The sequence below is a fragment of the Nicotiana sylvestris genome, chromosome 3 (assembly GCF_000393655.2).
Source record: "Nicotiana sylvestris chromosome 3, ASM39365v2, whole genome shotgun sequence".
NCBI classification, from domain to species: domain Eukaryota; kingdom Viridiplantae; phylum Streptophyta; class Magnoliopsida; order Solanales; family Solanaceae; genus Nicotiana; species Nicotiana sylvestris.
The window spans coordinates 102946507-102971974 of NC_091059.1; the positions used below are offsets into that span (position 1 = coordinate 102946507).

Below are 25468 nucleotides of genomic sequence, written 5' to 3' on the forward strand. Positions count from 1 at the left end.
GCCGGGAATCGATTTACTAGTTTCGAGATCGATGAAGACCCAGCAACGTCTGATGACGGTGTTTTCCTCGGCACCAATAGGTCACCAATCCCAGTGACATCTCCCAAGGCTTCGAACTTCACCCCATCCAGGTAGCTGTGGATGTCAACTGCCCTTTGAGGACCTTCGCCAGAGCGACCTACCAAGTTGGCAGCCTCGTGGATCATGGCATCTGAAAATTGAGGGGACTCAGGGATATCAATCACTCTGAGGTCGTCCCTCGGGACATTGTCATCTATTCAAGAAGCCTCACCTCTGGATCCTCCCTCAATCACCTCAGTTTGGGATGGAGCAGCATCGACTTTTTCTAGCTCCGAAACTTTGGCCGAAGCTCCTTCGTCAGCTTCCTCCAATTTGGAGGGCTTTTGTGTCGAAGCACCAGCCCTAGCATGGACTACCAACTAGTCGTCGTCTTCTTCCTCCTATTCTTCGGGCTCATCCCTTAATCGGTGGATTGAGTCTGAAGGCATAGTGACAGTAGCCCCCTAGGCCTACGAGACCTCCTCGTTGGTCTTTTCTTCTCCGGGCCCGGGAAACTCAGAGCCTCTTTCCTCTTCTTCTCCTGGGCATGCTTTGGAGCAGGTGGTTGGAGAAGGACTTCTTCATCACCAGATAGTAGCCTCATTGTAAAGTCCTTCCCGAGACCTACAAAGGAAAAATGATGAGTAATTTCAAGGAGGAGCATATGCAATAGCCATTCCAGGGAAGAAACCTACCATGATTACGGGCCTCCCACTGGCCCTTCGATAACTCCATCCAAGCACGTTCGGAGTAGGGTCTTTGTGACACTAAGCTCTCGACCCATTGCTTAAGTTCCGAAATTGGTTCCGGTATCTGGTCCACAACTGTATAACCGAAATATGGATGAGCAAAGGAAGAAAGAAGTAAAATAGCATATTGAACATTCAAGGTGAAGTGTACATACATTTCATGTTCCACTTCTCAGCGAACGACATATCTTCAGCAGGGATTAGGTTCGAAGTCTTTATTCGGACAAATCGGCCCATCCAGACTCGATCCCGAGACTTGTCTATGCTGGAGAACAGGGCTCTATTGGCCCGACGGACAAGCTTAATCAGTCCCCCTCGATAGTGTCAGGGACTATAGAGGCGCATGAGGTGATCGAGGGTAAAGGGACATCCCTCGATTTTGCTTGTAAAGAAACGGAGGAGAATGACTATCGTCTAGAACGAAGGGTGGATCTGGCCAAGGGTGACATCGTACCTCTTGCAAAAGGTGAGATGATGGGGTCTAAGGGACCCATCGTGAAGGGGTAAGTGTAAACACTTAGATACCCCTCCACGTGAGTGGTGATCGATTCCTCGGGAGTAGGAACCACTACGTCCTTGTCCACCTAGTTACACTCCTATTTCACCTTTTTAAGGATGCTTGGGTGATGGTGCATATGTATCTCGAGACCGATTCACATCGGCCCAGTATCGCGGGATTCTTTTCGAGCTTGAAGTCAGCATTGGTTGGGCACCTTAGCAAAACGAATTCCTCAGGGTGGGGTTCTGCCAGAGCCTCACCACCGGCGGGTCGTGAAGAAGAAACGATTTCCTTTTGCGGCACGATTTTGGAAGTTTTAGGCATTGATGAACTAGAGAAGAAAGAATTGAGGATAGTACGCGGTTTGATTAGGGTTCAAGGAATTTGGTGTGAAGATTGTGAAACAGAGAGATTTATTGAATGAAAGCAAAGGTAGAGAAGACTTTGAGTGAAAAAGTTTGAATGGGAAAGGCTAGGGTTTTTATAGGTATGCGACGGTTCAGAATCGGTAGTGGCCGACAACAACTAAAAGACATTTAATGCCTCAGTATCTAAACCGATGGGGCATTTCAGTATCCACCTATCTCTAACGTCATGGTCGAGTTCGTTGTTTACGTCATGGCCCATCGAGATGGGATTGGAAAAGCTCATATCATTTCTCGTCATCTTCTCTCCGAGAAACGAGGGGCTATCTGTGTACAGTCAAAATCGGGCTTGCCCTTTTTCGTATAACTAATCGAGACTGGAACGTGGCAGGCCAAGGTTCGATCCCATGTTATATCGGACCATGATATAAAGATTGCCGATCTCGTACACCAGAGATCGATCGAGACCGAGATCGGCCAAGATCGAGGCCAAGCAGGATAGAGATCGAGCAAGATTGAGGGAAGCTTTCCGAGACGACCTAGTCTAGGGACTTCTTGTAAGGGCCTCTTATTTATGGAATGGGTAATGTGTTAAAGGATAGCTTAGGTACTGCAGTTGGTTTGGAATTAGACTACCTTAATATCAGACATCAAGACAATTCCCGTGAAACTCTTTCATTTCATAGAAGTGAATTGAGCCCCTTTTCTAATTGAAGGAAGAAAGCTATTGAGCCAATCATTCAATAAAGAAAATAAGTAAAGAAAAAGAAAGGTGAACAAGAAGGGAATAAGCTCTCTCCCTACCCTACTGCGGGAAAAAGCACTTTCTATCCGCCCGTGCTACAAAACAAACAAACTTATCTAAGCACTAAAAGCAACAATAAGGAATGGAAAAGCCGAAATATCCGCAATCGGACGAGGATCACGGCAGAAATCTCGGCACGTATCAAGAAGAGGCCGATAAGCTAATCATGGGATTTTTTACTGTATTTTAGAATTGCAACAGTGGTAGGACTCCCCTACTATATAAAGGGGATATGATCATTTGTAAAAGACATCATATTCACGCAATACAAAGTAATATACTACCTTTCTCTTAAGCTTTCAATACTCTGTTGCTCTGTTCATATTTTCCAGTAAAATATTCGTTGGTTCGAGGGAGGCCCAGCTCGAGGGTCAAAGCTATACGTTTATTTCGGTTTGCTTTTATTTGCAGTCAATTTCAATATCAATTTATATATTTTTTCAGTTTGTGCCAAGTAAAATCACGTGTCGTTAGAACCACGTATAAATTCAATTGTTATCCGTTTTTAGGGTAAACAACAATGATGATAGAAGAATTTTTTTACCTATCTATATAGTTTTACTAGTCTAGTTATCATTTTTATCATGTTACTGATTATTATTAATGATAAGATTTTGTGGAAAGCCACCTTATATGCGACTTGATGTATAAATATTTCAGCACTTACAATATTTATAGAATTAAAGTTAAAAAGATGCAATATACGCGTAGGACACGGAATGTTGCGAACGTAAAGTACGGTTGAGGCGTTGACCCACAAGTATCAAGAGTAGCTGTCAGGCGCCAGATCAGATAGATATTCATTGATTTAAGTGTACATATTACGTATCCTTAAACCAATCACAACTCACTACGTTGCCAAGTTTTGCCTGATTGGTTCCTATACTTGATCTTCAATTTTCTTCAGCTCCAATCCAACGAAGGATTCCTTACCTATCCTCTAACCTAAAAGCTAAATCCAATCCCACCCCCTTGTTTTGCATCTTCTTGTGCTTCAAATATCTCTCCCAGAATCTACGAAAAGGAATAATTTAGATCCCCAAGAATGGGAAACGCTCTAAGATTCTTGTATGATCATTGCTGCAAACCTTCAGCAGATTCTGACTCCCTCGGCCATCACGGTGTGACACATACCACCGTCGGCGTTTCAGCTCTAGCACACGATCTCTACAACTTTGAGATCACCTCCCAGGTAATTTTAATTTATGTTTGCTTGTACTGTTCCTTTAACCTGAATTTTCTGTTTTGTTCTGAAGAATGTGAATTGTCCTTCTACCAATTGCTGAATTGAGGTCCAAAACACAATTTTCAAGCAATTTTAAGATCCGGGTTGTTCAGTTTCAGTTGGATCCTGTATAAAATTATAAACTTTGTTTGTGTTTTCTCAAGGTTCCTCAAGGACTGAGTAAGCATGTTGTCTCATCCAAGAAGGCTCAAGCTAACTGGTAAAACTTCATTAAGCAATTTGGTAGTACTAGCTAGCTCCAATTATCAATATTAGCTGTTAATTTATGTGTATCTATTTTGCATTTGTGTGATTGTTTTCCTTGGCTTTGAGTACACGTACATTCTTGGTGAAAAATGAAGGTATAAGAAACTTTCAGACGCATGGAGAGAAACAAAGCCTCCCCCTAAAACACCTGAAAATGCTTCACGGCTTGTCATTCAGACCTTGAAAAGACATCAGAAAGCAGATGTTGAGGTAGTCACTCGGCGCTACATACTAATAATCTCATAAAATTTCCAACTTGTAATAATGTCTAGCTAGACTGTCATAGATTTGATATTGATTTCAGGGGTTACTGGCTTTCTATGGTCTTCCTCTTCCTCACTCCCTGGTTGAACTGAGCAGCGACGGTGCTCCTCCATCACATCCACAAGGACTCAAGTTCGAATTGCATACTCTCCCTGTAAGAATTTTACAATCTCAAAACTTGTTAAACCTCTGAATCTTCAAATAAGTGCAATGCTCCTAGTATTTATGTGCTAGGTGGATGCAAAGGCTGTGGCAGATGGAGATACAGTAACTGTATATGTAAGTACAACAGATCCTAGAGAGTCATCGTGTCTTCCAAGAGATGTGCAAGTTGCGGCAGTCCAAAGATCAAAAGCAAGAGCTCAGAAGAATTATCCCAAAGCAGATGAACTGCACAAACAAATCATAGATTCAGGATATCGGTCAGTTGCATAAGCATAGCTTCGTTTGTTTTTCCATTCATACATTCATTACTTTCAGTTCTCTGAGTTGAGTTTTTGTCAACAGAGTGATACCAGTGAACAATGAGGGAGTTCTTGCTCGAAAATATAGGATCAGATTAAGGTATCAAGACACTTTCTTGGAAAAGTCTTTTCATTAGTTTTGGTATATATGCATATATCAAACTGGTAATAACGAATGAATAAGAAATCAGGGGAATAGATGCACCAGAAAGCGCAATGCCATATGGTAAAGAGGCCAAGGAAGAACTAACTAAAGTTGTTCAGGGCAAGAGTTTAAGGGTCTTAATTTTTGAGGAGGATCACTATGGCCGTTGTGTAGGAGATATATACTGCAATGGCATATTTGTGCAGGTACTGAAATCCGATACAACACTTTCTTCTCCCAGTTACTCAATTAAGAGTCTTTTAGTCCTGACTTGACCTTTTTTATAGGAAGTGATGCTGAAGAAGGGCTTGGCTTGGCACTATACTGCGTATGACAAGCGTCCAGAGTTAGAAAAGGTAACTGAGAATTCATGTCGCTGTAGACCGACCAAGGCAATGTTTCTAAAGTTTTTTCCTCCATGGCTTTAGTGGGAGAAAGAAGCTCGAGCAAATCGAATCGGCTTGTGGGCAGCCAGAAATCCTGAAATGCCATGGGAATGGAGGAAGCAGAAACGTGAAAATCAACGTTCTTGAATCCAACAAAGATATACTTTTCTTGAAAAATAAGAGCTCCAACAAAGCCAAGGCATAAGGAAGCCAGAGTAACATTATATTCAAAGCTTGAACCAGATTAAATTGTGTTGATGTAGATGAGGTGCAATGGAGAAGCTACATGCCCCTAGTAATTTAAGTATTTAACCCCAAGGAAGCAATATTCGTATACTTGTACATTCCTTGTTGTATATGTATTATTTCCTTCTGAGGTCTATGCATTACCATCAGAACTTTTTTTCTATAACAACAGTTGTGCCCTAGTCAACTCATTCTCGCCTCGACTATTCTATCAGGTGTTGCGACCCCATAGCACATGTACCAAGTATCTATCCTTAAAGTCTTAGATAAACAAGAAGAAAATCTCCCATATTTACCCACTTTATTGAACGCTACATCACACCCTTGAGTGTCCACCAGAACAATCTCCACTTTTTCTAATTTTTTCCCCACGTATCGTTTCACATTTAGCTAGCGTTTGGCCATAGATTTTCAAATTTGTTTAGAAAAATCTGATTTGGGTGAAGTTTGGTTTGAAGATGAAAATGTGAGTGGACATCAGTTTTCAAAACATATTTTCCAAATTTATTTTGGAAAAACATGAAATATGACTTATACTCACAAGTTCTAAAAAGAGAAATTTTCATAAAGCACTATCTTTTAGGTGTAATTAGTAATTTTAGATACCTTTTGTTATATTACGGATTATAGATACCTTTTATGTGGTTATTTGATGTATTTAAGCTATTGTATTCATTAATACAATAGCAAAAATAGGCGTGACTTTTGGAATTCCAACTAAGCTTGAGATGTATTCAAATGTATTCACACGTCCTTATCGTGAATACAGTAACGTATTTCGCGTAAAATATGGAAGGTTGAACTTGTTTAAAACGGAAAGGAAATCAATTCACTTGATATTCTCCTAATTTAACTCAACTAACACAAACTATTGCCCATAAATCTGTATTCTTCCATTCACGATTCAACAAGAAAAATAGCGAAAACCAGAGCAACATCTGAATTTTCAGTTCTCCCTTTTTTCTGTACCTAGTTCTCTTTTCAACCACGAAACAGTGCGATTGATACAATTGTATACAGAATACGGTATAATTCCATTATACATATGGCAAGTTTAACAGTGTTGTTGCGACATTCTGGCAAGTGGAACATTGAGAGCAATTTGTTTAGTTGAGGAAATACTGATAAAGGAGTATGCGTCGTATAATGACTTGGTTGCGTGAATCTCTAATCAACTGGGAATAGATTTGAGCTCAACGTCCATTAAAATTCAATACAAAGTAGAAGGAAATTGCACGCCAATGGAAATACATAATGATATGGGTTACAGGATGTATGTAGAGTTGAAAAAAGAGAACAAAGAATTTGAGATGTATCCTTTGTGCATAACAACTATTGAAAAAGAACTTGTATCCGGAGGTAGTTTAAATCAAGGCGACATTGTGCAAATAGACGAAGCAGTTTAAAGGTATGATTCCGATACAGATGATAAACTTGCTCTAGATTTTGTCAATTCAGGACAAGCAATTGGGGTGTTCGAACTGGACAAGGATTTGATAATTTCAAAAACTAATCAAAGGAAGGTTATGGCTGGACAAGTATATAAGGATAAGGCTACATTGAAAGAGGTGATGGAGAATTATGCTATATCTCAAAGGTTTCAATTCCGGGTTGATAGGTCTAACACTGTCAGGTTTGAGTGTATTTAATTTTTTTAGTATATTGTATTATTGGTTGGAGTTGTAAGTTATACATTGATGTATTTATGCATATTTGTGGATTTTCACTTAATCTTCATTGATGTGTTTAACATCTGTTTGTTTATTTTCCTATTTTGTTTACTGTTTTGTATTTAATTGTATGCATATAACTATAATTGTATTCATTATATTTAAATGCATATAACTATAATTGTATTCAATTGTATAATAATTTTTATATATAGATGTCAGAATGTATTCATGTGTATATGAGTACATTTTTTGGTAAACATTTATGCTAATCATACGTATAATGATAGATTCTTTGCAGCTATGCATTATTATGTATGTCAGAAGATTGTGAATGGAGGTTTAAGGCTTCGAGCATTAACAAATCAGAACTATTCAAAGTGAGAGAGTTCATTGATAACCATACATGTCCGTTTAAGGACAAGGTGCATGAGCAGCGACAGGCAAGTAGCAGCCTTATAGGTGGTATGATTAGGCCTAAGCTTACTAATCATAAGAGGAAATACACCCCAAAGGATATTATTGATGATGTGAAATCAGATTTAGGTGTAGATATTAGCTACATGTTGGCGTGGCGGACTAAAGAAAAGGCAATAAATTTTTTGAGAGGTGAACCGGTTGATTCATACAAAAAATTATCAGGATACTTATATACAATGGATATAACATATCCAGCTTCGCACATCAGAATGGTAAAATGCCCAAAAATGAGTTCATGTATGTGTATATATCTTTGTATGCCTTTGTAAAGGGGTTTGATCATTGTAGACCCATGTGGTTGTGGATGGAAGTCACGTAAAATCTTACTACACCGGGACATTTATCTCGGCAAGCACGTTGGATGGTGCAGGTGAGTACGTGAATTATAATAAATTTTGTTAATATTTTAAAGATTGAAATACATGTTTTAAAAATAAGTATTCAATTGTCTTTACAGGTCATATATTGCCACTAGCATATGGTGTTATTGATTCAGAGAACGATGCTGTTTGGACGTGGTTCTTTGAGCAATTCAAGATAGCATACGGTGACAGGAAAAACATGTGCATCGTTTCAAATAGAAATGAGAGTATCATTAAATTTGTATCGAGAGTATATCCACATGTACCACATTTTGCCTGTATATGGCATCTATGGAACAACGTATATAAGAAATTCAAAAAGAGCCATGTAAAGTTGAGCGAGATATACTTCTCGATGGCGAAAGCATACACACAAGCTGAATTTGACAGTCTGATGGAGAAGATGGAGAAGGTAGATATTAGGGTGAAAGAATACTTGGAGTTAGTTGGATACGAAAAGTGGGCTAGGTTGTATGCACCTGTTAACAGGGGATGGACCATGACGTCAAATATTGCTGAGTCAATCAATGCAGCACTAGTGTCAGCAAGGGAATTTCCAATATACGACTTCCTCGAAGAAGTTAGGAAGATGTTTGGACGTTGGAATTGCAGTAACCGCAAATAAGCTACACAGACATGCACAACGCTTGGAAAAAAAATACCAGGAGATGCTGACTTTGAATGAGGCAATGTCTACACGCGTGACTGTAAGTTTCATTTTAATGTCATTGTATCACATATTAAGCTATTTTTTTAGATAGCTTAATTGTTTTCTGAAATAACTTATACAGAATTTTTTAGATAGACGTATTCAGTTGTATTGTCATGCAGTAGACTTATAATGATATTTTAATGGCATCATTATCCTTGCAAATAACTGTTGTATTTTACTGTATTCAGATGTATTTTAAAAGTTCTCAGTAATTGCAACAAACAGATGCATATCAGTACTATGTATCTAATTGCCTCATTAGTCTTGAATAACAACATGTATTTAAATGTATTTAGATGTATTTTCTTTTCAACTGCCTAAGGTTAAGCAGATGTTTGATGTATGTTATTGTATTCATAAGCTAAGACGTAATTATAGTTTATAGTCTGTCGGTCTACATATATGATGTATTCTTCTGTATTCAAACATTTCAGTTGTATTTAACTGAATAATTCAGCATTATACATAAAGAAATTCATTTGTATGTGCTCAAAAGTTATAGGTCTATGTTTAAATGTACGTGGTACTATCGATTGAATACTTACATACGGTTAACTATGGAGAGAGACATTACACTGTCTGCCTGTTAGAGAGAAAATGCTTTTGTGGGAGGTTCCAAGTTGATGAATTATTATGCATATATGCTTGGGCTGTACTGAAGAGCAAGTTTCTAATGCTAGAAGATTATTGCTCTAACTATTACAAACCAAATTCTGTTGTAATGACATACGATGTGCCTATTATCCCGCTACCGGACAGAAATGACTGGAATATACCAGCACATGTTGCAGAGGAAGTTGTATTACCACCCAAATGGAAAAGACCTCCTGGAAGGCCAAAGAAGAAGTGCGATAAACCTTTCAGTGAATTGCTGCAGCCGAAAAATCAACATTCATATAGCATATGTCGGCAAGGAAGACATAACAAACAAACGTGTAGAAATGCTCCACGTAAGATTTAGTTAACACTCTGACATGTATTAGTGCTCCAACGATTTGTCATTACTTTTGATGACATTGTGAAGTAATAAATTTTGAAATTCCTTTCGCGAATAGATTTTGGATACATTTAGTTGTATTATTGTGTTGAATACATTCGAATACAACCTTGTCAACATGTACTTAGACAATTTATTATAGACAGTGCCTGTGTTGTATATACATAACTAATCAAAATACATCGGAATACAATTATATACTCAGCTATAATATAACAATTTCAATAAATACATATAACCTGAGTAAGTAAAATCAATACATCAAGTTGAGTACATATGTAAAAACCTGAAGCATACAGTTGCTGACTTTGATATTTCAATGTATTAGCAACATTTACAGTTGCCAAGGTACATTTACAGCAACATTTACAGTTGACTTTGATAAACCTGAAGCATACAGTTGCTGACTTTCAATGACTTTGATAAGCCAAGGGACTGGATATTAATACAAATTTATATGCCATGTTTAATACGTATGAATACATCTTATAAGATACATACGAGTAGAAATTGTAGATTAAGCATGAATACTTATGAATAAAACAATGAAACATAGATTGAAAAGTTGTAATTGTCATACATGAACATTGTTGATAAAGTGATTAAAACATTGATTTTTCTAACTGAATACCATCTTCTGTCAAAAAGATATTCTAAAAAACAGTATTCACCTAAAACAACATTCCAAAACTACATTCACCTAGAGCTACTCTAACACTATCTGTAACTTTGAATCTGACTCCGTGATTTGCCTAGCAATCTTGGAGGGTGCTTCATTATCACTTATGGCATCAGCGTCTATCTTCCGCATAGCATAGTCCCAGAGGAGAGCACCATATCTTTGACAGAGTAGATTAAAATCAAATGTTGTTTGTGCAATCTCACCAAGAGTGCTCAGAAACTCTGTGTATTCCGCAACATGCACCCCACAATCCCTGAAAAATGTTGATTGAAACAATTAAAAATAATTCATACAATTAGAGTTTTAAAATGATACAAGAATGATGATTGAATACAGACAGGCTCGCAGCTTTTTGTTGAGGCAGATTTGATATGAAAACAACTTCAAAGGGATCAGTATGCGACTTGTCAGTGTATGTTGAGTAAGTAGACCAATCTATGCCTTCACTATCTCTGTAAAAGCCACTGATTGATAGATACAGACGTATAAGCTTAGCTATCTTATCTATCTCAGAAGCTACATAGGCATCATGACCTGCAGATCTGTATGAGTCATACACTTTGATGCATCTCTCCTTGAATGAGACAATAGCCAATATCCGGTGTAGTTTGTCCTTCAAGTTGACTGGTATCAATACATTATCAACAGTATGCCAAGGTACATTAGCTAGCAATCTGTATCCCCTTATGTACTCACATACCACATCCTCTTCTTTGGTTACATTTGCATTACTATCTGTATCAGCATACCTGTCGAAGATTTCTGCAATTCTTGTCTTGAATATAAAATCAACAATTGTATACTTGAAGTTGCTTGTTTGGTTATATTTTCCCTTCTTTCTCAGATAGTAGAATATGACGTCAATATGCTATACACAAATTTAATTACATAGTGTTAGTGCAATGAATCAAATTAAGAAAAAGAAATTGTATATGATAAGTGAAACTCAGTTCCAGATTCAAGACATCTGAATATATTAAAATATATCTGAATACAGTAAAATACAACAATTATTTAAGAATAATGATGTCATTAAATACATCATACAGATTTAGTTAAATACATCTGCTATTTACAACTACAGAGTGATGTTAAAATACATTTAAATACATGTTGTTATTCAAGACTAATGAGGCAATTAAATACATAGTACTGATATACATCTGTTAGTTACAATTACTGAATACATTAAAATACATATGTATACAGTAAAATACAGCATTTATTTAAGAATAATGATGACATTAAATACATCATACAGATTAAGTTAAATACATCTGTTATTTACAACTACTGAGTAATGTTAAAATACATCTGAATACAATTAAATACAGCATGTAAAAGATACATCTAAGTACAATTGAATACATAAAAGTAATGTAAGACAAATTTATGTGAGCTCAATTTGTGAATTATACAATTAGAAAAACCAATACTAAAGAAATGAATTAAGTGGAGTTGGAAGGGGTAAAACTTACGTTGTCATCTCATAGTTTACCGTCAAACGATAGAAGGTAAAATCAATTTTTTGAATTGACTTGATCAACTCCAAAATTCAATGGTATATGAAGTGTTGACTTGTTCTTCTTGTAATGATCTTCCAAATTACTTCTACAAGTATGATATAAAAAAATATTATATCCATTTTTAAAAATATAAATACGTAATAGACATACTGGGGAAAAACTCACTTATGTTCATGTCTAGCGAGAAGACCATCACAAACCCATTTGTCGTATTCATGTATGATTAATATAGGATGTGGCCCCGTTATTGAATCATCCTCAAAGGGGTGTCTTTTTTCAAAAATGGGGGTCAACTTTATTGAAGTACTTGTTGTTCATTGAATTCGTGAATAGAGACTTTTAATTATAAAAACCATAGGGAAATAGATCATTAGTTTATAAAACACTAACCTGCGGAGTCGAAGTTAGACTCGTAAGGCGAAGAATACCATCTACTTGGTCGACGATTCCTATGAGATGGTACTGGGGTTGATTCAACTTTTTTTGCACTGTTGTGTATCACAATTCTAATTTCTGGAATTTGACTGGGAAGAAACTTGTCGTCCAGCTCAAATTGAGATACATAGTAATCTGTAGATGCACCATCTTGGCCTATAGGTGGTATGTTGCACGGCACCTCTGATGTAGTATTCCCCTCCACTCTTGACTCCACACAAAGAGCATTAACCATTATATTCTGTTAGACGTATGCATCATTGTTAGTGTAGTAACTGACTGTATGAATACAGTTAAATACATATAAATACAATAAAGCAACTGAATATGATAAGTGAAAACTCATTTAAATACATCACACAGATTCAAGAATAGTACATCTGAATACATTTAAATATATGTTGTTATTCAAGACTAATGAGGCAATTAAATACATAGTACTGATATACATCTGTTAGTTACAATTACTAAGAACTTTTAAAATACATCTGAATACAGTAAAATACAACAGTTATTTAAGAATAATGATGCCATTTAAAATACATCTGAATACAGTAAAATACAGCTTAAATGTATACAAATATCATGTTGTAATATATATATATATATGAATACATGTAGATACAACATGAGAAGAGCACAATAATTATGTAGAAATAAAGTTAGTAAAATATAAATACATATAGGATTAAGATTTTTAAAAATACTGAATTATTCTGTATATAATTGTATTTCACAATGTTACAAAATTGGTTTATATAAGATTAATCCGAATAAGAGCAAATAGGAATATAAACATATGCTAAAGATGTTAAAAATGTTAAACCTCAACATTATCCCCGACAACTGTATCAGTCTGTCTGTGACCTTTTGGAATATCTTGCAAGTTGGCATCATATGGCATTTCAATATCATCATCACGTCTCCCTGTGGTTTCCTTTCTCTGGTGTAAGCTTTCTTTTTGTTGATTGTCTTGAAGATGGTCAGAAAGCTTCTTAAAGTTATCATTTATCAATGATCTCAAAGACTTGAACTCGCCCACAACCTTAGCAAGACAGAAATAATTAGAAAAGTGCGCCAAAAATATACGAATGTTAAGCACTAAACAGTAATGTGTAATGCGTGGATAAAAAACTCACGTATTCTTTGAATGAATTTAGATCTTTCCTCAAAGAAGATACTTCATTATTTTTGGAATCTGCCAGCTTATTGTGTTGTAAAACATTTTGTGCAATTTCAGTTACACCAACAGGAGGAATCTTGGATTTATTCTCTATATTTGAGGGATGAATAATCTGTTCCTTGCGCTTTTTATGGGGCGGTGATGAAGATGGACCAACACTTGCAGCATGTTTCTTCTTACACTGAAGATCAGGTGTCGGAGAAAAGTCATCTGAATCCTCTGCCGACTTGTCTGAATGAGTAGGAGTAGGATTGTTCTCAACAGCAACGCCTACTGGAGGAATCTGAATAACAGCAAGCTCTATATCGGTCGGGTGGATGTCCTTGTAAACAATCTGAAAAACGAAATACAATCAAAGTCTTACTACGAATGGATGTATGCAATTCTGGAATCAAACTGTAATTTGTATTCAAATGAAGGCAGCAGTAATGATTAGTAAATTATATGCAACTGTATGCAGCAGTAATAATGAATGCAGCAACAACTGTATTCAACTGCATGCAGTTGTATGCAACAATAACTGTATCCAGCATTAATGATTAGTAAATTGAAAACTAGCCACGATACAAATTGTAAATTACCATGTTTCCATTGTCATTGAACATGTCGTTCATCAGATAAGCAAAGTTTGGCTGATTTCCGGTGGTTCTCCAATTGAGTATTCTGGGGACCACGTTATCAACTCGGAGAGCAATTTTGGGATCAACATTTGAACAGCACTCATAAAACCACACTTGCATAGCTAGGTGCATCCCAGCTATCATGTAGTACTTCTTCTGAGCATCCATCTTCTTGCTAATAGATTTTGTCAGGCTTTCAAATGCTTTTAAACCCCATGGATATTCAGAATAGAGCACACTCTCTACCAAGTCAAAATGTAGCCTTGGGATGGTTGTGTTGTTCTTCTCTGATGAAAAAATGAAGGTGTGTATGAAATACAAAACAGCTATCTTCAAGGCATCCCCATCGTTGTCGCCAGTTCTTGTCAGCAAAGCATTTCATCAAATCTTTCTTCTTGACAAGATTGACACCTCCAAAGTAAGTCTCAATAAGCCGGTTAGGAACCTTTTCATTGAACTCAAAATCAGCATCGTTACCAACACATTTGAGGCCAGTCACAAGCGCAAACTCCCTTATTGAGAAAGATAAGGAAGTACCAGTGATGTGTATTGCAAATACATTGTTAGGACTTCCTTCTAACTGGAGAGCCATGAAGCATCTGAAGAGTTGATGTTGGGCTTCACAATGCTTCATTTGAAGGAAATTACCAAAACAAGTATTACCCAGTTGTTTGTACTGCTCTGGAGTAAGATTTTCTTTTAGCTCGGAGACTATGTCAGTGTTAGTATATACACTGATATGAGGTGCAAATATAGGCTGTTTTTTCACAAACAACTTAATTCCATGCATTTAACAAGAATAAATACATATAAATACAACTGAATACAACACATATTTCATAGTATAACTGACATGAATACATATGAATACAACTAAATACAGACTGGAAAATAAACTGGAGTAAGATATCAGTGATAGAAATATATGTACTAATATAATACATACGCATACAACAAATAAAGACATTGCAATTAGAATAAAACAGTAATTGGAACTTTGAAAATCCTTATAAATACAACTATAAGAATACATATACATATTTGTATCATTATTTTCTATAAGTACAAAAATACATTGAATATCCTTTTTGAACAGAGAATTCAACAGGTTTATACATATAAATACATATGAATACATTTATAATACAGATGAATACATCAGAAATTACCTTTTCTTCCAGTGTATCTGAGCTTTTACTTGCTTCAACCTCCTTCTCCTTGACAGAAGAAGCTTCAGGCCGGAATGGGAAGTCTTGTTTCCTTCAATGATTTCTCGACTTGGGTTTCTTTGAAATTGTCATGTCGAGATTTTGTTCTCTTCTTCAATGCCATATTTTTGGCTAAACTTGCATCCAATTCCCCTTGAGTGATTTGCAAGGAGAAAGAGGGCCCGTCAAAATTGAGAATTTTTGTGGGTATACCTCTAGTAATCAACTTGCGGGGTGTATTCTCAGACATTGTGAGAATACGCTTAGGTACTGTTGATTAGAGAAAATTTGGTAAGTAGAGATGTTGAGAATAAGCAAAAATAGTGAAAATCAAAAAAATTAAATACTTATCACACTAATTATAAAAACAAATGAGAAATCTTGAGGAGATTAGGGTTTACGCCGATATTGGGGAAGGAGGAAGCAGTGGTGTGGGTGAGGAGGATTCTCTGGTGTTGATTGTGCTTACAGGGAATTGGAAAGAAAATAGATTGTATCAAAGTAGAGAGAGGGTGAACGTGTATTGAAAAGTTGTATGAAAAATGGTAACTATGAGAAAGAAAAATCTAAGAATGGAGGGAGGAAAATAAAACATAGCGTCTTTAGTGGCTTAAGTGTACAAGATAACCAAAATTAAAAATTTTGCTATAAATCATAAAAGATATCTATAGAATATAATTTATTTAAATGGTATTTATTTTAAATAAATAGGGTGTTAACCTTTGCTATAGGATGTAAAAATTCCTTCTAAAAACTATCACAAATACTCACAGTAAAATTATCAATGACATTCATTATATTATCGCAAACCATAGTTTTAAACATAAATAAATTTGATACAAAATTATCATTTTTATAATGCACTACATAATACACTATCAGATGACCGAGAAGACGAAGCAACATTGTTACAAAATAATAAATGGTGGGCTCTTTGATAAAATACAAAAATTTGGGGCAATTTTTAAAAAAATGTAATAGTGATATTTTGGCCCAAAACCAACTATTGAGCTGGTTTTGGGATTTGGAATTTTAACGAAATATAGGCAAAATCTATGACCAAACATGTGTTTGCCAAATAAAACTCAAATTTATTTTGGCAAAATCTATGGCTAAACGGGTCCTTAGGAGCTGGTTTCAAAATAAACTACAAAATGTTATCTATGTTTGCCACAAAATGGAACAACTCTCCGGCATGCAACTACACCAAAGCAACTTGAGGTTTCAAATGTCCATTCAACAAACACGAAGACTTGAAAAGCAAAATCCACTAAAGCAGACTTGACGACGAACTAAACAAAGAATGATTGCCTTTCCAGTTTTTTTCCCAGTTAAGCCAGAATTACAAGATCAAACCATCATGACACAAAGATAATAAACTAATGTAAAGAAAGTGATTTGCTATCAGTCCAGTTAGGCAAAATAACATTATGGACATGGAGTACTTCAATGAAAAACGACCATGAAGATCAGAACAGTAAGTCCAGTTCAACGTCTGTTACAAAACTGCAAAGGATTGGCAGCTGGCATAGGCATAGCACAAAAATATACTGCATAAAACAAATTATAATTAGTGTATTATAGGATATAAAGTTTCAAGCATGGAAACTATGATGTGCCCCATTGTCGGCAAAAGAAAATCGAGGACGCCATAATAAACTTGTGAGCACAATATAACGTTCACTTTATTTCTACTGAGATGATTGGATAACTCACCAGACTCCTCCCCTCATGTAAGCCACCAACCCCCCCCCCCCCGGAAAAAAAAAAACAACCACTAAAGAAAAGAGGTTATATAGCTGACAAAAGGTTAGTTTTCCTAGCACTCTAAAGAATTGCAAGCAATAGTTGTATTTCTGTCGTCATATCCTGCACACTTCGCTTCCTAAAAATAAGCACGTTGGCTCACCTTTTACTTGGTAAGAAACAATCTCGTAAATGCCCAAAAATCAAAACCTACTCCATGTATTGAACCAATGAGTGAACCAAAATGGAAATGCATAAAATGCGTCAAAAGACAACGAGAAACTAGTGAAGACTTAACTAAAATTGCGAATGAGCAAATTATTATCTCTTACTTTGGCAGAACCAAAAAAATAGTCCCAAGTGGCGGAGCAAAAAGTAGCCACACTAAAAAATAGATTGCCATTAGGAGGACAAAATAGTCAAGTTTGTTCCACCTTCTGTGGAAAAAGTGCCATCTTAAATGCCTTTCAAGCAACTTTATATCTAGCCTTGAACATAGACAGTCATCTTATTCTGCTTCCTGTTACCTTGACATCAATCAAGGTTAGAAGGGCGTAGTCTATATCAAATACAATTATAAGTTATGCTTAGTTTCCTTTACCCTTCTAGAAACCGTATGAAATCCATTTTACTGTTCTTTTAGGGAAAATGAGAGCAGAAACTTCCTCCACTTTAGCAGTCCACAAGAAGCAAACATATTACAACTCTAATTTCCACTAACAGATAATGGAAGTTTTTGCTGATACATGCAAATCTATGATTTTCTTTTGGGTCTATTTTGGAGCAGAAGGAATAGTTATTTAGTTGTGGTGCCATAAGTTTCACCTCTCCAGGCCCTTGATAAATATTTTAACCTCAATCACTCACTTCCATGAGACGCCATTAGGAAACAGTTACTATATTAGGCAGGTCCCTCATAAGCTAGAGACAGGAAATTTTAATGCAATTGCATCGACGAACAATTGCACTCTGATAGAATGTTCAAGGAGGGCAACGAAGGATGTGACCAGTATTTTAAAAGGCATGGGCGTAAGGCGAGGCGTAAGCCCCGTGGCACGGGGCGTAGGCCCCATAGGTATTTACAATAAATGTTCTTAAATAGGTAAAATTGCATAAAAATTGAGAAAACTATAAATAAGTGAAAAAAATATATAGATATACTCTATCCCCACAAAAAACTAGTCAAAATAATCCATTATACGCCACTTAAAAGCACAAGTAACTTGAGTTGAAAAGAATAAAGTTCTCTACTTGAAATAATAAAAAGGATGACAAACCTGCAATTTGAACTTTGAACTTGTTGCTATGGAGGAAAATGAGTTTTCTCAACAAAAATAAATATCGATTGTTCGTTGCTTTTGGGAGATAGTAGCAAACTAGCAGACAAGATAAAGAATTGGAAAAGACCATAAATTAGGGGTTCTAGCAATAAAAAAAGGTCTTGACTTTTAAATTTAATGTTTCAGTTCCGTTTTAAAACTTTGAAGTACTTACAAGCTAACTTTTGAGAATTTGGGTATTATATTTTTAAGGACTTATTCAGCAAATTTTGTTTTAATTTGAAAAAGTCTCTTGAGCTTACGCCTCACTACAAAAAAAACGTGCCTCAACGCCTGGGCGTATGCCTCCTGAGACTTTCGACCCCACCATCGCCTCGTGGCATTTTTTGTGCGCCTCACCCCAAGGCTCATCCCGGGACTATCCCCGAAAATGCCTTTTAAAACATTAGGTGTGACCAAACGATAAATAAAGTAGAATGAAAATCAAGGGAGAAAATGCTAGTTGAATTCTTCCAATCCAATTAAGCTTTAGTGGTAACGTTACTTGTTACATGTGCTGATAGGAGCTAGCAAGTACATGGTGATAGTCGAGGTGCGAGCAAAATGGCTAGGACACTACCACCGTTATAAAAAGATAAAATAAAATTAGCAGGGAGGTCACGGAGGATTTCTTATATTACCAGGGAGGTCACGGAGGATTTCTTATATTACCAGTTTACTAGTGGAGTCGTGATTATACCTTTATCCGGGAAAAAGTTCATGTGGATGAATAGGAGAAGAGTTTCCATAGTAGAAAGACCAGAAAGACTTTTGATACAAAACTAGGTGGGAAGAGAGATTCCTAAATTCACACGGACGAATAGGATAGCTTCTTGAGTTGCCTAAACCAATATCTGAAATTGGCCATATTTATTAGAGAACAGGATACACAGAGGGCTTTCATATTTCAGATCCGAAAATACATCATTACAGCAACAAAACTTCAAAATGATGGTTAAAGAGTAAAGGGATAGCTATTCTGTTGAAGGAGAACCAAGCTTCAAGAAGCTAAAGGCCTAAGAGCATTGAGGAATTAAAGATGTACAAAAAGTTGTTTGCAAGTGTAGAGACAAACATTGAAAATTTGTTCAAAGGAATTGAACAATCCGAAACGGAAAGACGGGAATAATGGGAAGACTTGTGATGACAAGATCAGGCAAAAAAACTAATTCCTTTCTCCAATGCAGAATTAATAAAAGAAAATACTTTCGGGAAAAAAATAATTTATTTTTCTGGCTACAGATTTATTGAAACTCACTAGTTTGAAGATGAAAAATAGATTCATGTAAATTGCACGCTGAGCTTTTGTGTATAGGTACTTCCAGAAAAGAGTAGAAGAATGGGACCTATTATGAGACATAAAATGCATTACAGACGTAAGATCATTACGTTTCAGCCGGGTTATTCTATTCCCCACTGCTTAGAAAGAAAAGAACTTTAAAAAAATACTTATAGGAAAATGTTACTCACGGGAGATATGCTGGAAACTATTCCCGCAAAAATTGGTAGAAAATGAAGATTGCACTGAACTTTTAAAGGAAAAGTCAAGTTCTTCTGGCATACGCCTAGAGCTCATAAAAGTAAGAGATATAGCTTCCTTTAAAATATATAAATTTAAATCAATGGACAGGAGCTCCTGAGGATAATGAAGTTAGGGGAAAATTTCTACAATATTTACAAACACTAAATCAGGAAAAATAATCTTAAGGCCAGTCACGGAGGTGTTGAATTAGAGTATTAGCCTAAATTGCTCGGACTCCGGTGCGTGTTATGTGTGTGGATCTTGAGGTCGGATCCTTCATGATCTAAATTTTTAGAGCTAGGGGTACTTATCTAGATTCAAATACATGTGCAAGTATTTGGCTAAAAAAAATTTAAATATCTAAAAAAAGCATTATAAAAATATGCCTAAATTTTGAGACTTATCAATATTATAAGAAATAATTTTTGCACAGTTATCTTTCATTCACAATTGAAAATTGATTGTTATACTTTTGGACTGGAACTCTAATTCTTATAGGAATAAAGCTCTTGAAGACTCATCAAATGTGTCAAGCTTTCACTACATTGATTTTCTTATATGGGAGATCAAAGGGTACAATATTTTTTACCAGGTAAACCCCAACATTAAGCCTCATTTAAGAACTCTATTACTCATACAGTTTTCCCAATTCCCGTCGTAGAGCTCTTCTTTTCACAAAGTCCCTATTCGAAGTTCTCTACTCCTCTCCCTCAAAAAAGAAAAAGAAATAAAAGAAGCAAGAACTGGTTCTTTGGTTCTTGCAGGATCCATTCAAGGCCTTCCACAACGGCGGCAATACTCACATCAAAGCTACCCTAAATTTGGTTTTGATTTCAAAAACCAAACCGTATCTTGTCTCGAATTTCTCCCTAGCTTTTGGTCAAAGTACCCAAAATAGATTGACCAGATCTGATACAGATCCCACACTCACACCCATACTAGCATTAGTGCCATGCTGACACAGGTGCGGCCGAAAGTGAAGAGCGCGAGCAACTTAGGTATTAGCCACAAACAAAAGGTAGAGCTTAAGAAAACTTCTGAGCTTTGATAACGTCTAAGAAGCTATAGAGAGTTGATCGGGCCTCAAATGATAAAGCACTTGGACCGAATGGTCTCACTAAAACATCTCAACATTGATTGGGAAGTGGCAAGAAATGACACAATGAATTGCATGGATCACTTCTACCAATGTGTGTTCTTTGAACGAAGCTTTAGTTACTCATATATAATCATGATAAGAGGGGGGGGGAGAGGGGGGGCACTGGGTATTAAAAAAAGTTTACTTTGACTTTTGTATGTAGCAAAGGTGTTGTCAGTAAAGGTCTCATATTATAAGCTCACATCCAACAATCAGAATGCTTTTGTTTGGGGGAGAGAGATTTTGGATGCAAGTATGCTTGCTAATGAGACAATAGGCTAGACGTTGAGATGTGATAAACCAGGATTATCAAAATGTTCTATGACCATGTGAACTATATATGTCCTTCTCAGAATGGGCTTCGCGGAAAATAGAAGAGGTGGAAATATTTTGAGTATCTGCTGTGAGGATCTCTAGCTTGCATTAGATCAGATATCTACAGGAAAATCTTCTGGTTTAGACTTGTTTGTGTAGGAATGAGTGTGAGCTTTAGAGAATTTCTAAATTTAGATTAAAAAAACAATTTTTTTATACAGTTTGAAATTAAATATTGTAAATAAAGCGGAATATAGAGGATTCGTATAGCTACTTGGCAATCGAGATATATACATTTATTGACTAATTGAGTAGAGGTAGTAGACCTATTGACATCATTGGTGGATTGGTGGAACAACCATAGCTAGAGGTTTCTTGAGCGGCTGTGAGGTAAGCAATGGAGGAACAAGATGACATCTCTATTTCAGTCTTTTATAGAGGCATTGTCCATCTTCTGAAGCACAGACAAGACAGGTACGATTCTTGTGCAGCACATGATTTGGTTTAAAGTTGTATCTGGACTACACGTAAACCTGGGAAACTCATAATTATTACTGATTGGAGAAGTACAAAGCATTCTAGAATTAGCATCAGCTTGTGGTATAAGTTGGCTAACATACATGGGCCTACTTCTAGGAGGAAAATTTAAGGATACGGAACTGAGACTACCATGATACAGAGGATTGAATGAGATTGGAAGGATGGAATAGACAATTCTTGTTTGAGGGCAGCAAAAAAATTCTTGTAAAGGCGGCACTTATAAGTGTCCCCACATGCTTCATATCATTGTTCAAGAATCGATTAGCATGAGGACTGAAAAACTACAAAAGGACTTTTCCCGCAGTGGAGCTTATGGAGAAAGGAGCTGGCATTTGTAGGGTGAGATAAGATCATAGCCCCAATTAAAGCAGGACGATGGGCATCTGCAAAGAACATATTAGACCAAACTCTGATGAGAAAATCGCTATGGAGATTTGCATGCTTGGAAGATGCCATGTGGAGGAAGGTATTGTTCTCATGCAACATACAGGACATGCTCGTGGGAAGGAATCATAAAGGGAAGAAAGAGTTTCTCTAAGTTCATTTGGCTTCATGGTGGGTAATAGCAACTGTATGCAATTTTGGGCTGACATCTAGCGTGGAGAATGACCCTAAAGAAAAGTTTTCAACTTTATTCTCAATCACGACTAACAAAAGAAGTTAAGTCCACCGACTAATAAGGAGAGATGGAGATCAAACACCTAAAGAAATTATCAAATATCAAGTAATCTAGTTAGAGTGACATTGTCATACACCACATGAGATTCGACATCCTAGCAAGTGCAACAATTTTCAATCAACTAAGAAATAAAGTAGATCAAGACCGTAACTTCAAAAGTTTGCACAACAAGGGTGAAAGAAATTAACGCAATTGAACTTACGATGCTATAGCTTGTTTTACCCGTGAAAAGTGCTTCAATTTTACTTTGCGTCCTCCACAGTATCATCAGAATCAGAATCACTAGCATTATAGCCTAAAAAGGAAAAAAAAGATAACAATTGGACTAATATACAACAATGCCAAACAAATATAATCAGTAAACCCAACGTCTACATACCTGGGCGTTTATCACTCACTTTCCACGCTGATGACCGACTCTTTGAAGCTCGGTTAATCCAAGCTCTTCCCTGTACCCAAATGGATCAATCGGTAGAAGCATTTCCCACATCCTCAGACACAACAAATAGAGAGAGAAAACCGAAAAACTGTCAATCTTTCAAACATACCTAGAACTCTAATTCTGGGCAGATGAAAGATTGGTGCTATTTTCTTTTTTACTTTGAAAATTTTGAGCAACTTTTAGTGAGAATAGACAAAATTGAGCGGGTACACTCTGGTTTTTCACTTCTTGAATAAGAGATAAGATAAGTAAGCACGTACATTGTTGTCTTAATTATTGTGTACCTTGATTAAGAAGAAAATAAGCACTTGAACTGAGCAGGCACACTGTAGTTTCTTTTTCTTTTTTTTCTTTTCTTGAATTATTAAAGAGTTCGAGTTCAATTCCATTGTTGTCTTCACATAGAGGACACATTCTCTTAATTATGTGTATCTTCTAGTATTACAAGGCAACCACAAGCTTGAATTTCAAATTTGAAGATATTTCATGTGCTTGACAATGATAAACATTTGCTCTCAGCCATTTTTCCCAAAGTTCAACAGTTCAACTTCACTCTATAAAAGCACAAAAGTGTCAAATGTTCAATTGTAAACTCCACGCAGACAAAAAACCCTAGGTAATTTCTTCCTATATACCTAAGTATTGGTGGACAGTGTTACCCGGTACCTGTGCTACAAAGGGATTTTTCTAGTGAACCTGTGACAAGCTTACTCTATTTTTATTTTTTGTACTTGTACTAAGGTAGATAGCAGGTACCAAGAGGAATAATCAAGCATGCAAGTGGCCCGGACACCATCCTCATCAAAACAAAAAAAGTTCAATGCAATTCTAAATTCAGAATGCTCTCCAACAACATGTTTTATGGGGTTTTCTCTTGTCAATAGAAAGCATGAATTTCTAAAGTATGTTATTTATACATCACTAAGTTTCTAGATTATAAGAAAACTACGAGCACTATATAGAGAACTAAGACAAGCCAAAAAAAAAATCAACGGAAGCAAAAAATCAATCACCTTCTGTGCATCTCTGGAAATACCATAGCCACTATAATACATCTGACCAACAAGGACCTGCATGCTAATGTCACCGGCTTTAGCCTCCTTGAGAGTATCCTGGAACCACCGCTTCACACAGTCAGCTACCACGTCAGCAAGGGGCACCCGTTGCCGCTGTTGGTTCGACGAAGAAGTATTCGAATTGGAGTTAGAGCTTGCTTCTTCCATGTTCTTCGTCCTCAACTTTAGCCGCCGCTCCGATGAATCGCCGCCGACCACCGCCCTGGACTTTGCGGATGGAACTGACCTAATTCTGGATGCGGGTGGTTTGACTTGGGTCGGGCCGTGGATCCTGTTATTGGAGCTGCTGATAATTCTGGCAAAATCTTGGATTCTATTTGGCGAAAGAACCGATTTCCCCATAAAACGTCACAGGAAAAAAAAAACCACTAGGCCTCTACTTTTTGAATTTTGAGTAATTGTAGAGTGCCTAAAAAGGAATATTTATTATAATATCACTATTTGTGAACACCCACAGAATTGATTTTTAAAATAGAAATTGGATCTTTAATGTTCTTCTCTTCTTTTTTAAAAAATCTTTTTATCTTTTTCTTTTCGTAATGAGATTTTTATTGCTTAGACGTTGGGACTTGGGACCGCACTCATTGATTTTTTTTAAATCAAGTGGCCATAGAAGATGTTTTAATATCCATAAAAATTAAGTACTCAGTAGAAGAAAAGGTTTCCCATAGCTGATTTTTGAAAGATTTGTTTATTTGATATTTGACAAGTTCATTTTGTGCATTTTTGGCGATGAGTCAAATTATGAAGATATAGCATGCTTCTTAATGGGACCAAAGCAATTTGTTGATCGTTTACTTCGCTTTTTCATTTGTTAAGAACAAATAGAGGCGGTGGTTGGTGGTGATTTTGATTGGTGGCAGTTTTGGGTAGTAGTTAGTGGTGATTGGTAGTGATAGCGATTATAATTGAGCGATTTTATATATATAAACATGGTAGTTCATGGTGGTGATGGCTAAAGGAGGTATTTGCGAGCGCCGACTAAAGGCGGTGGTTTGTTGTGATTTCGGTTGATGGTGGTGGTTCTGTGTAGTAGTTGTTGGGTTTAAGCTTGTTAGAGCAAAAATAGAGTGAATGAAAAATAGAGGAAAAAAAAAATTAAATTTCCCTCTTTGACAAAGGGACATTGTCCTATATTGGAGGAGAAAAAGAGTTTTGATGGGTATACATACAATTGCGCTTTTTCTACCTGAGTTGAGAAGAAGGCAAGCCTCGCGTAGTTGTCGTCGCTCGCTCGACTTCGAATTTGATTGATTAATTTTTTGGACCAAATTTATTTGTTAATATTAAGATTAACGCAATATTATTCAATCCAAATTAGCCATTTCTATAACGGTAATT

At 36.4% G+C, this 25468-nt stretch overlaps 5 protein-coding genes across 7 annotated transcripts; 3 read left to right on the forward strand and 2 right to left on the reverse strand.

Annotated features, from left to right (window-relative positions):
• Positions 1-3316: 3316 nt before the first annotated feature.
• Positions 3317-5666, forward strand: LOC104243260 (staphylococcal-like nuclease CAN2). Its single transcript, XM_009798421.2, has 9 exons — positions 3317-3670; positions 3868-3923; positions 4066-4180; positions 4275-4388; positions 4469-4656; positions 4742-4798; positions 4890-5049; positions 5131-5199; positions 5272-5666. The coding sequence occupies exons 1-9, from the start codon at positions 3524-3526 to the stop codon at positions 5374-5376; spliced, it is 1011 nt and encodes a 336-aa protein (XP_009796723.1). The 5' UTR covers positions 3317-3523; the 3' UTR covers positions 5377-5666.
• Positions 5667-6734: 1068 nt separating this feature from the next.
• On the forward strand, positions 6735-8612 carry LOC104243264 (uncharacterized). The gene is made up of 5 exons (XM_070169553.1): positions 6735-6834; positions 6934-7108; positions 7447-7735; positions 7914-7995; positions 8083-8612. Exons 1-5 carry the CDS (start codon positions 6735-6737, stop codon positions 8610-8612), a joined length of 1176 nt encoding a protein of 391 aa, XP_070025654.1.
• Positions 8613-9213: 601 nt separating this feature from the next.
• On the forward strand, positions 9214-10113 carry LOC104243265 (uncharacterized). Its single transcript, XM_009798426.1, has 2 exons — positions 9214-9649; positions 10025-10113. The coding sequence occupies exons 1-2, from the start codon at positions 9214-9216 to the stop codon at positions 10111-10113; spliced, it is 525 nt and encodes a 174-aa protein (XP_009796728.1).
• Positions 10114-10387: 274 nt separating this feature from the next.
• On the reverse strand, positions 10388-15447 carry LOC104243261 (uncharacterized). Its single transcript, XM_070170912.1, has 9 exons — positions 15312-15447; positions 14680-14823; positions 14104-14587; positions 13479-13856; positions 13166-13384; positions 12295-12580; positions 11857-11989; positions 10717-11246; positions 10388-10631 (listed from the first exon to the last, which is right to left on the reverse strand). Exons 3-7 carry the CDS (start codon positions 14308-14310, stop codon positions 11934-11936), a joined length of 1146 nt encoding a protein of 381 aa, XP_070027013.1. The 5' UTR covers positions 14311-14587; positions 14680-14823; positions 15312-15447; the 3' UTR covers positions 10388-10631; positions 10717-11246; positions 11857-11933.
• A 45-nt stretch (positions 15448-15492) lies between these two features.
• Positions 15493-24672, reverse strand: LOC104243262 (uncharacterized). Of its 3 annotated transcripts, none has more exons than XM_070170913.1 (4): positions 24065-24568; positions 22989-23058; positions 22812-22904; positions 15493-15620 (listed from the first exon to the last, which is right to left on the reverse strand). In XM_070170913.1, exons 1-3 carry the CDS (start codon positions 24467-24469, stop codon positions 22852-22854), a joined length of 528 nt encoding a protein of 175 aa, XP_070027014.1. In that variant the 5' UTR covers positions 24470-24568; the 3' UTR covers positions 15493-15620; positions 22812-22851. The 3 variants fall into 3 exon arrangements, with proteins under 3 accessions (XP_070027014.1, XP_009796725.1, XP_009796726.1); XM_009798423.2 differs by lacking the exon at positions 15493-15620 and adding an exon at positions 16644-16900 and having other exon boundaries at positions 24065-24672; XM_009798424.2 differs by lacking the exon at positions 15493-15620 and adding an exon at positions 16644-16900 and having other exon boundaries at positions 22832-22904; positions 24065-24571.
• Positions 24673-25468: the final 796 nt, after the last annotated feature.

Bases quoted from the DNA above. Each gene is read 5' to 3' on its own strand.
- LOC104243262 (XM_070170913.1), bottom strand. From the start codon at position 24,469: ATGGGGAAATCGGTTCTTTCGCCAAATAGAATCCAAGATTTTGCCAGA. The intron at 23,059-24,064 runs GTGATTGATTTT...ATTTGGGTACAG, and splicing joins TTTCCAGAGATGCACAGAAG to GGAAGAGCTTGGATTAACCG. The intron at 22,905-22,988 runs GTATGTAGACGT...TTTCCTTTTTAG, and splicing joins AGTGAGTGATAAACGCCCAG to GCTATAATGCTAGTGATTCT.
- LOC104243265 (XM_009798426.1), top strand. From the start codon at position 9,214: ATGTACGTGGTACTATCGATTGAATACTTACATACGGTTAACTATGGA. The intron at 9,650-10,024 runs GTAAGATTTAGT...TCAATGTATTAG, and splicing joins AACGTGTAGAAATGCTCCAC to CAACATTTACAGTTGCCAAG.
- LOC104243264 (XM_070169553.1), top strand. From the start codon at position 6,735: ATGGGTTACAGGATGTATGTAGAGTTGAAAAAAGAGAACAAAGAATTT. The intron at 6,835-6,933 runs GTAGTTTAAATC...TTGTCAATTCAG, and splicing joins AAAAGAACTTGTATCCGGAG to GACAAGCAATTGGGGTGTTC. The intron at 7,736-7,913 runs GCAATAAATTTT...TGATCATTGTAG, and splicing joins CGTGGCGGACTAAAGAAAAG to ACCCATGTGGTTGTGGATGG.
- LOC104243261 (XM_070170912.1), bottom strand. From the start codon at position 14,310: ATGGATGCTCAGAAGAAGTACTACATGATAGCTGGGATGCACCTAGCT. The intron at 12,581-13,165 runs GTTTAACATTTT...TACGTCTAACAG, and splicing joins TTGTCGGGGATAATGTTGAG to AATATAATGGTTAATGCTCT. The intron at 11,990-12,294 runs GTTAGTGTTTTA...TCATACTTGTAG, and splicing joins GTCTAACTTCGACTCCGCAG to AAGTAATTTGGAAGATCATT.
- LOC104243260 (XM_009798421.2), top strand. From the start codon at position 3,524: ATGGGAAACGCTCTAAGATTCTTGTATGATCATTGCTGCAAACCTTCA. The intron at 3,671-3,867 runs GTAATTTTAATT...TGTTTTCTCAAG, and splicing joins ACTTTGAGATCACCTCCCAG to GTTCCTCAAGGACTGAGTAA. The intron at 4,181-4,274 runs GTAGTCACTCGG...TATTGATTTCAG, and splicing joins ATCAGAAAGCAGATGTTGAG to GGGTTACTGGCTTTCTATGG.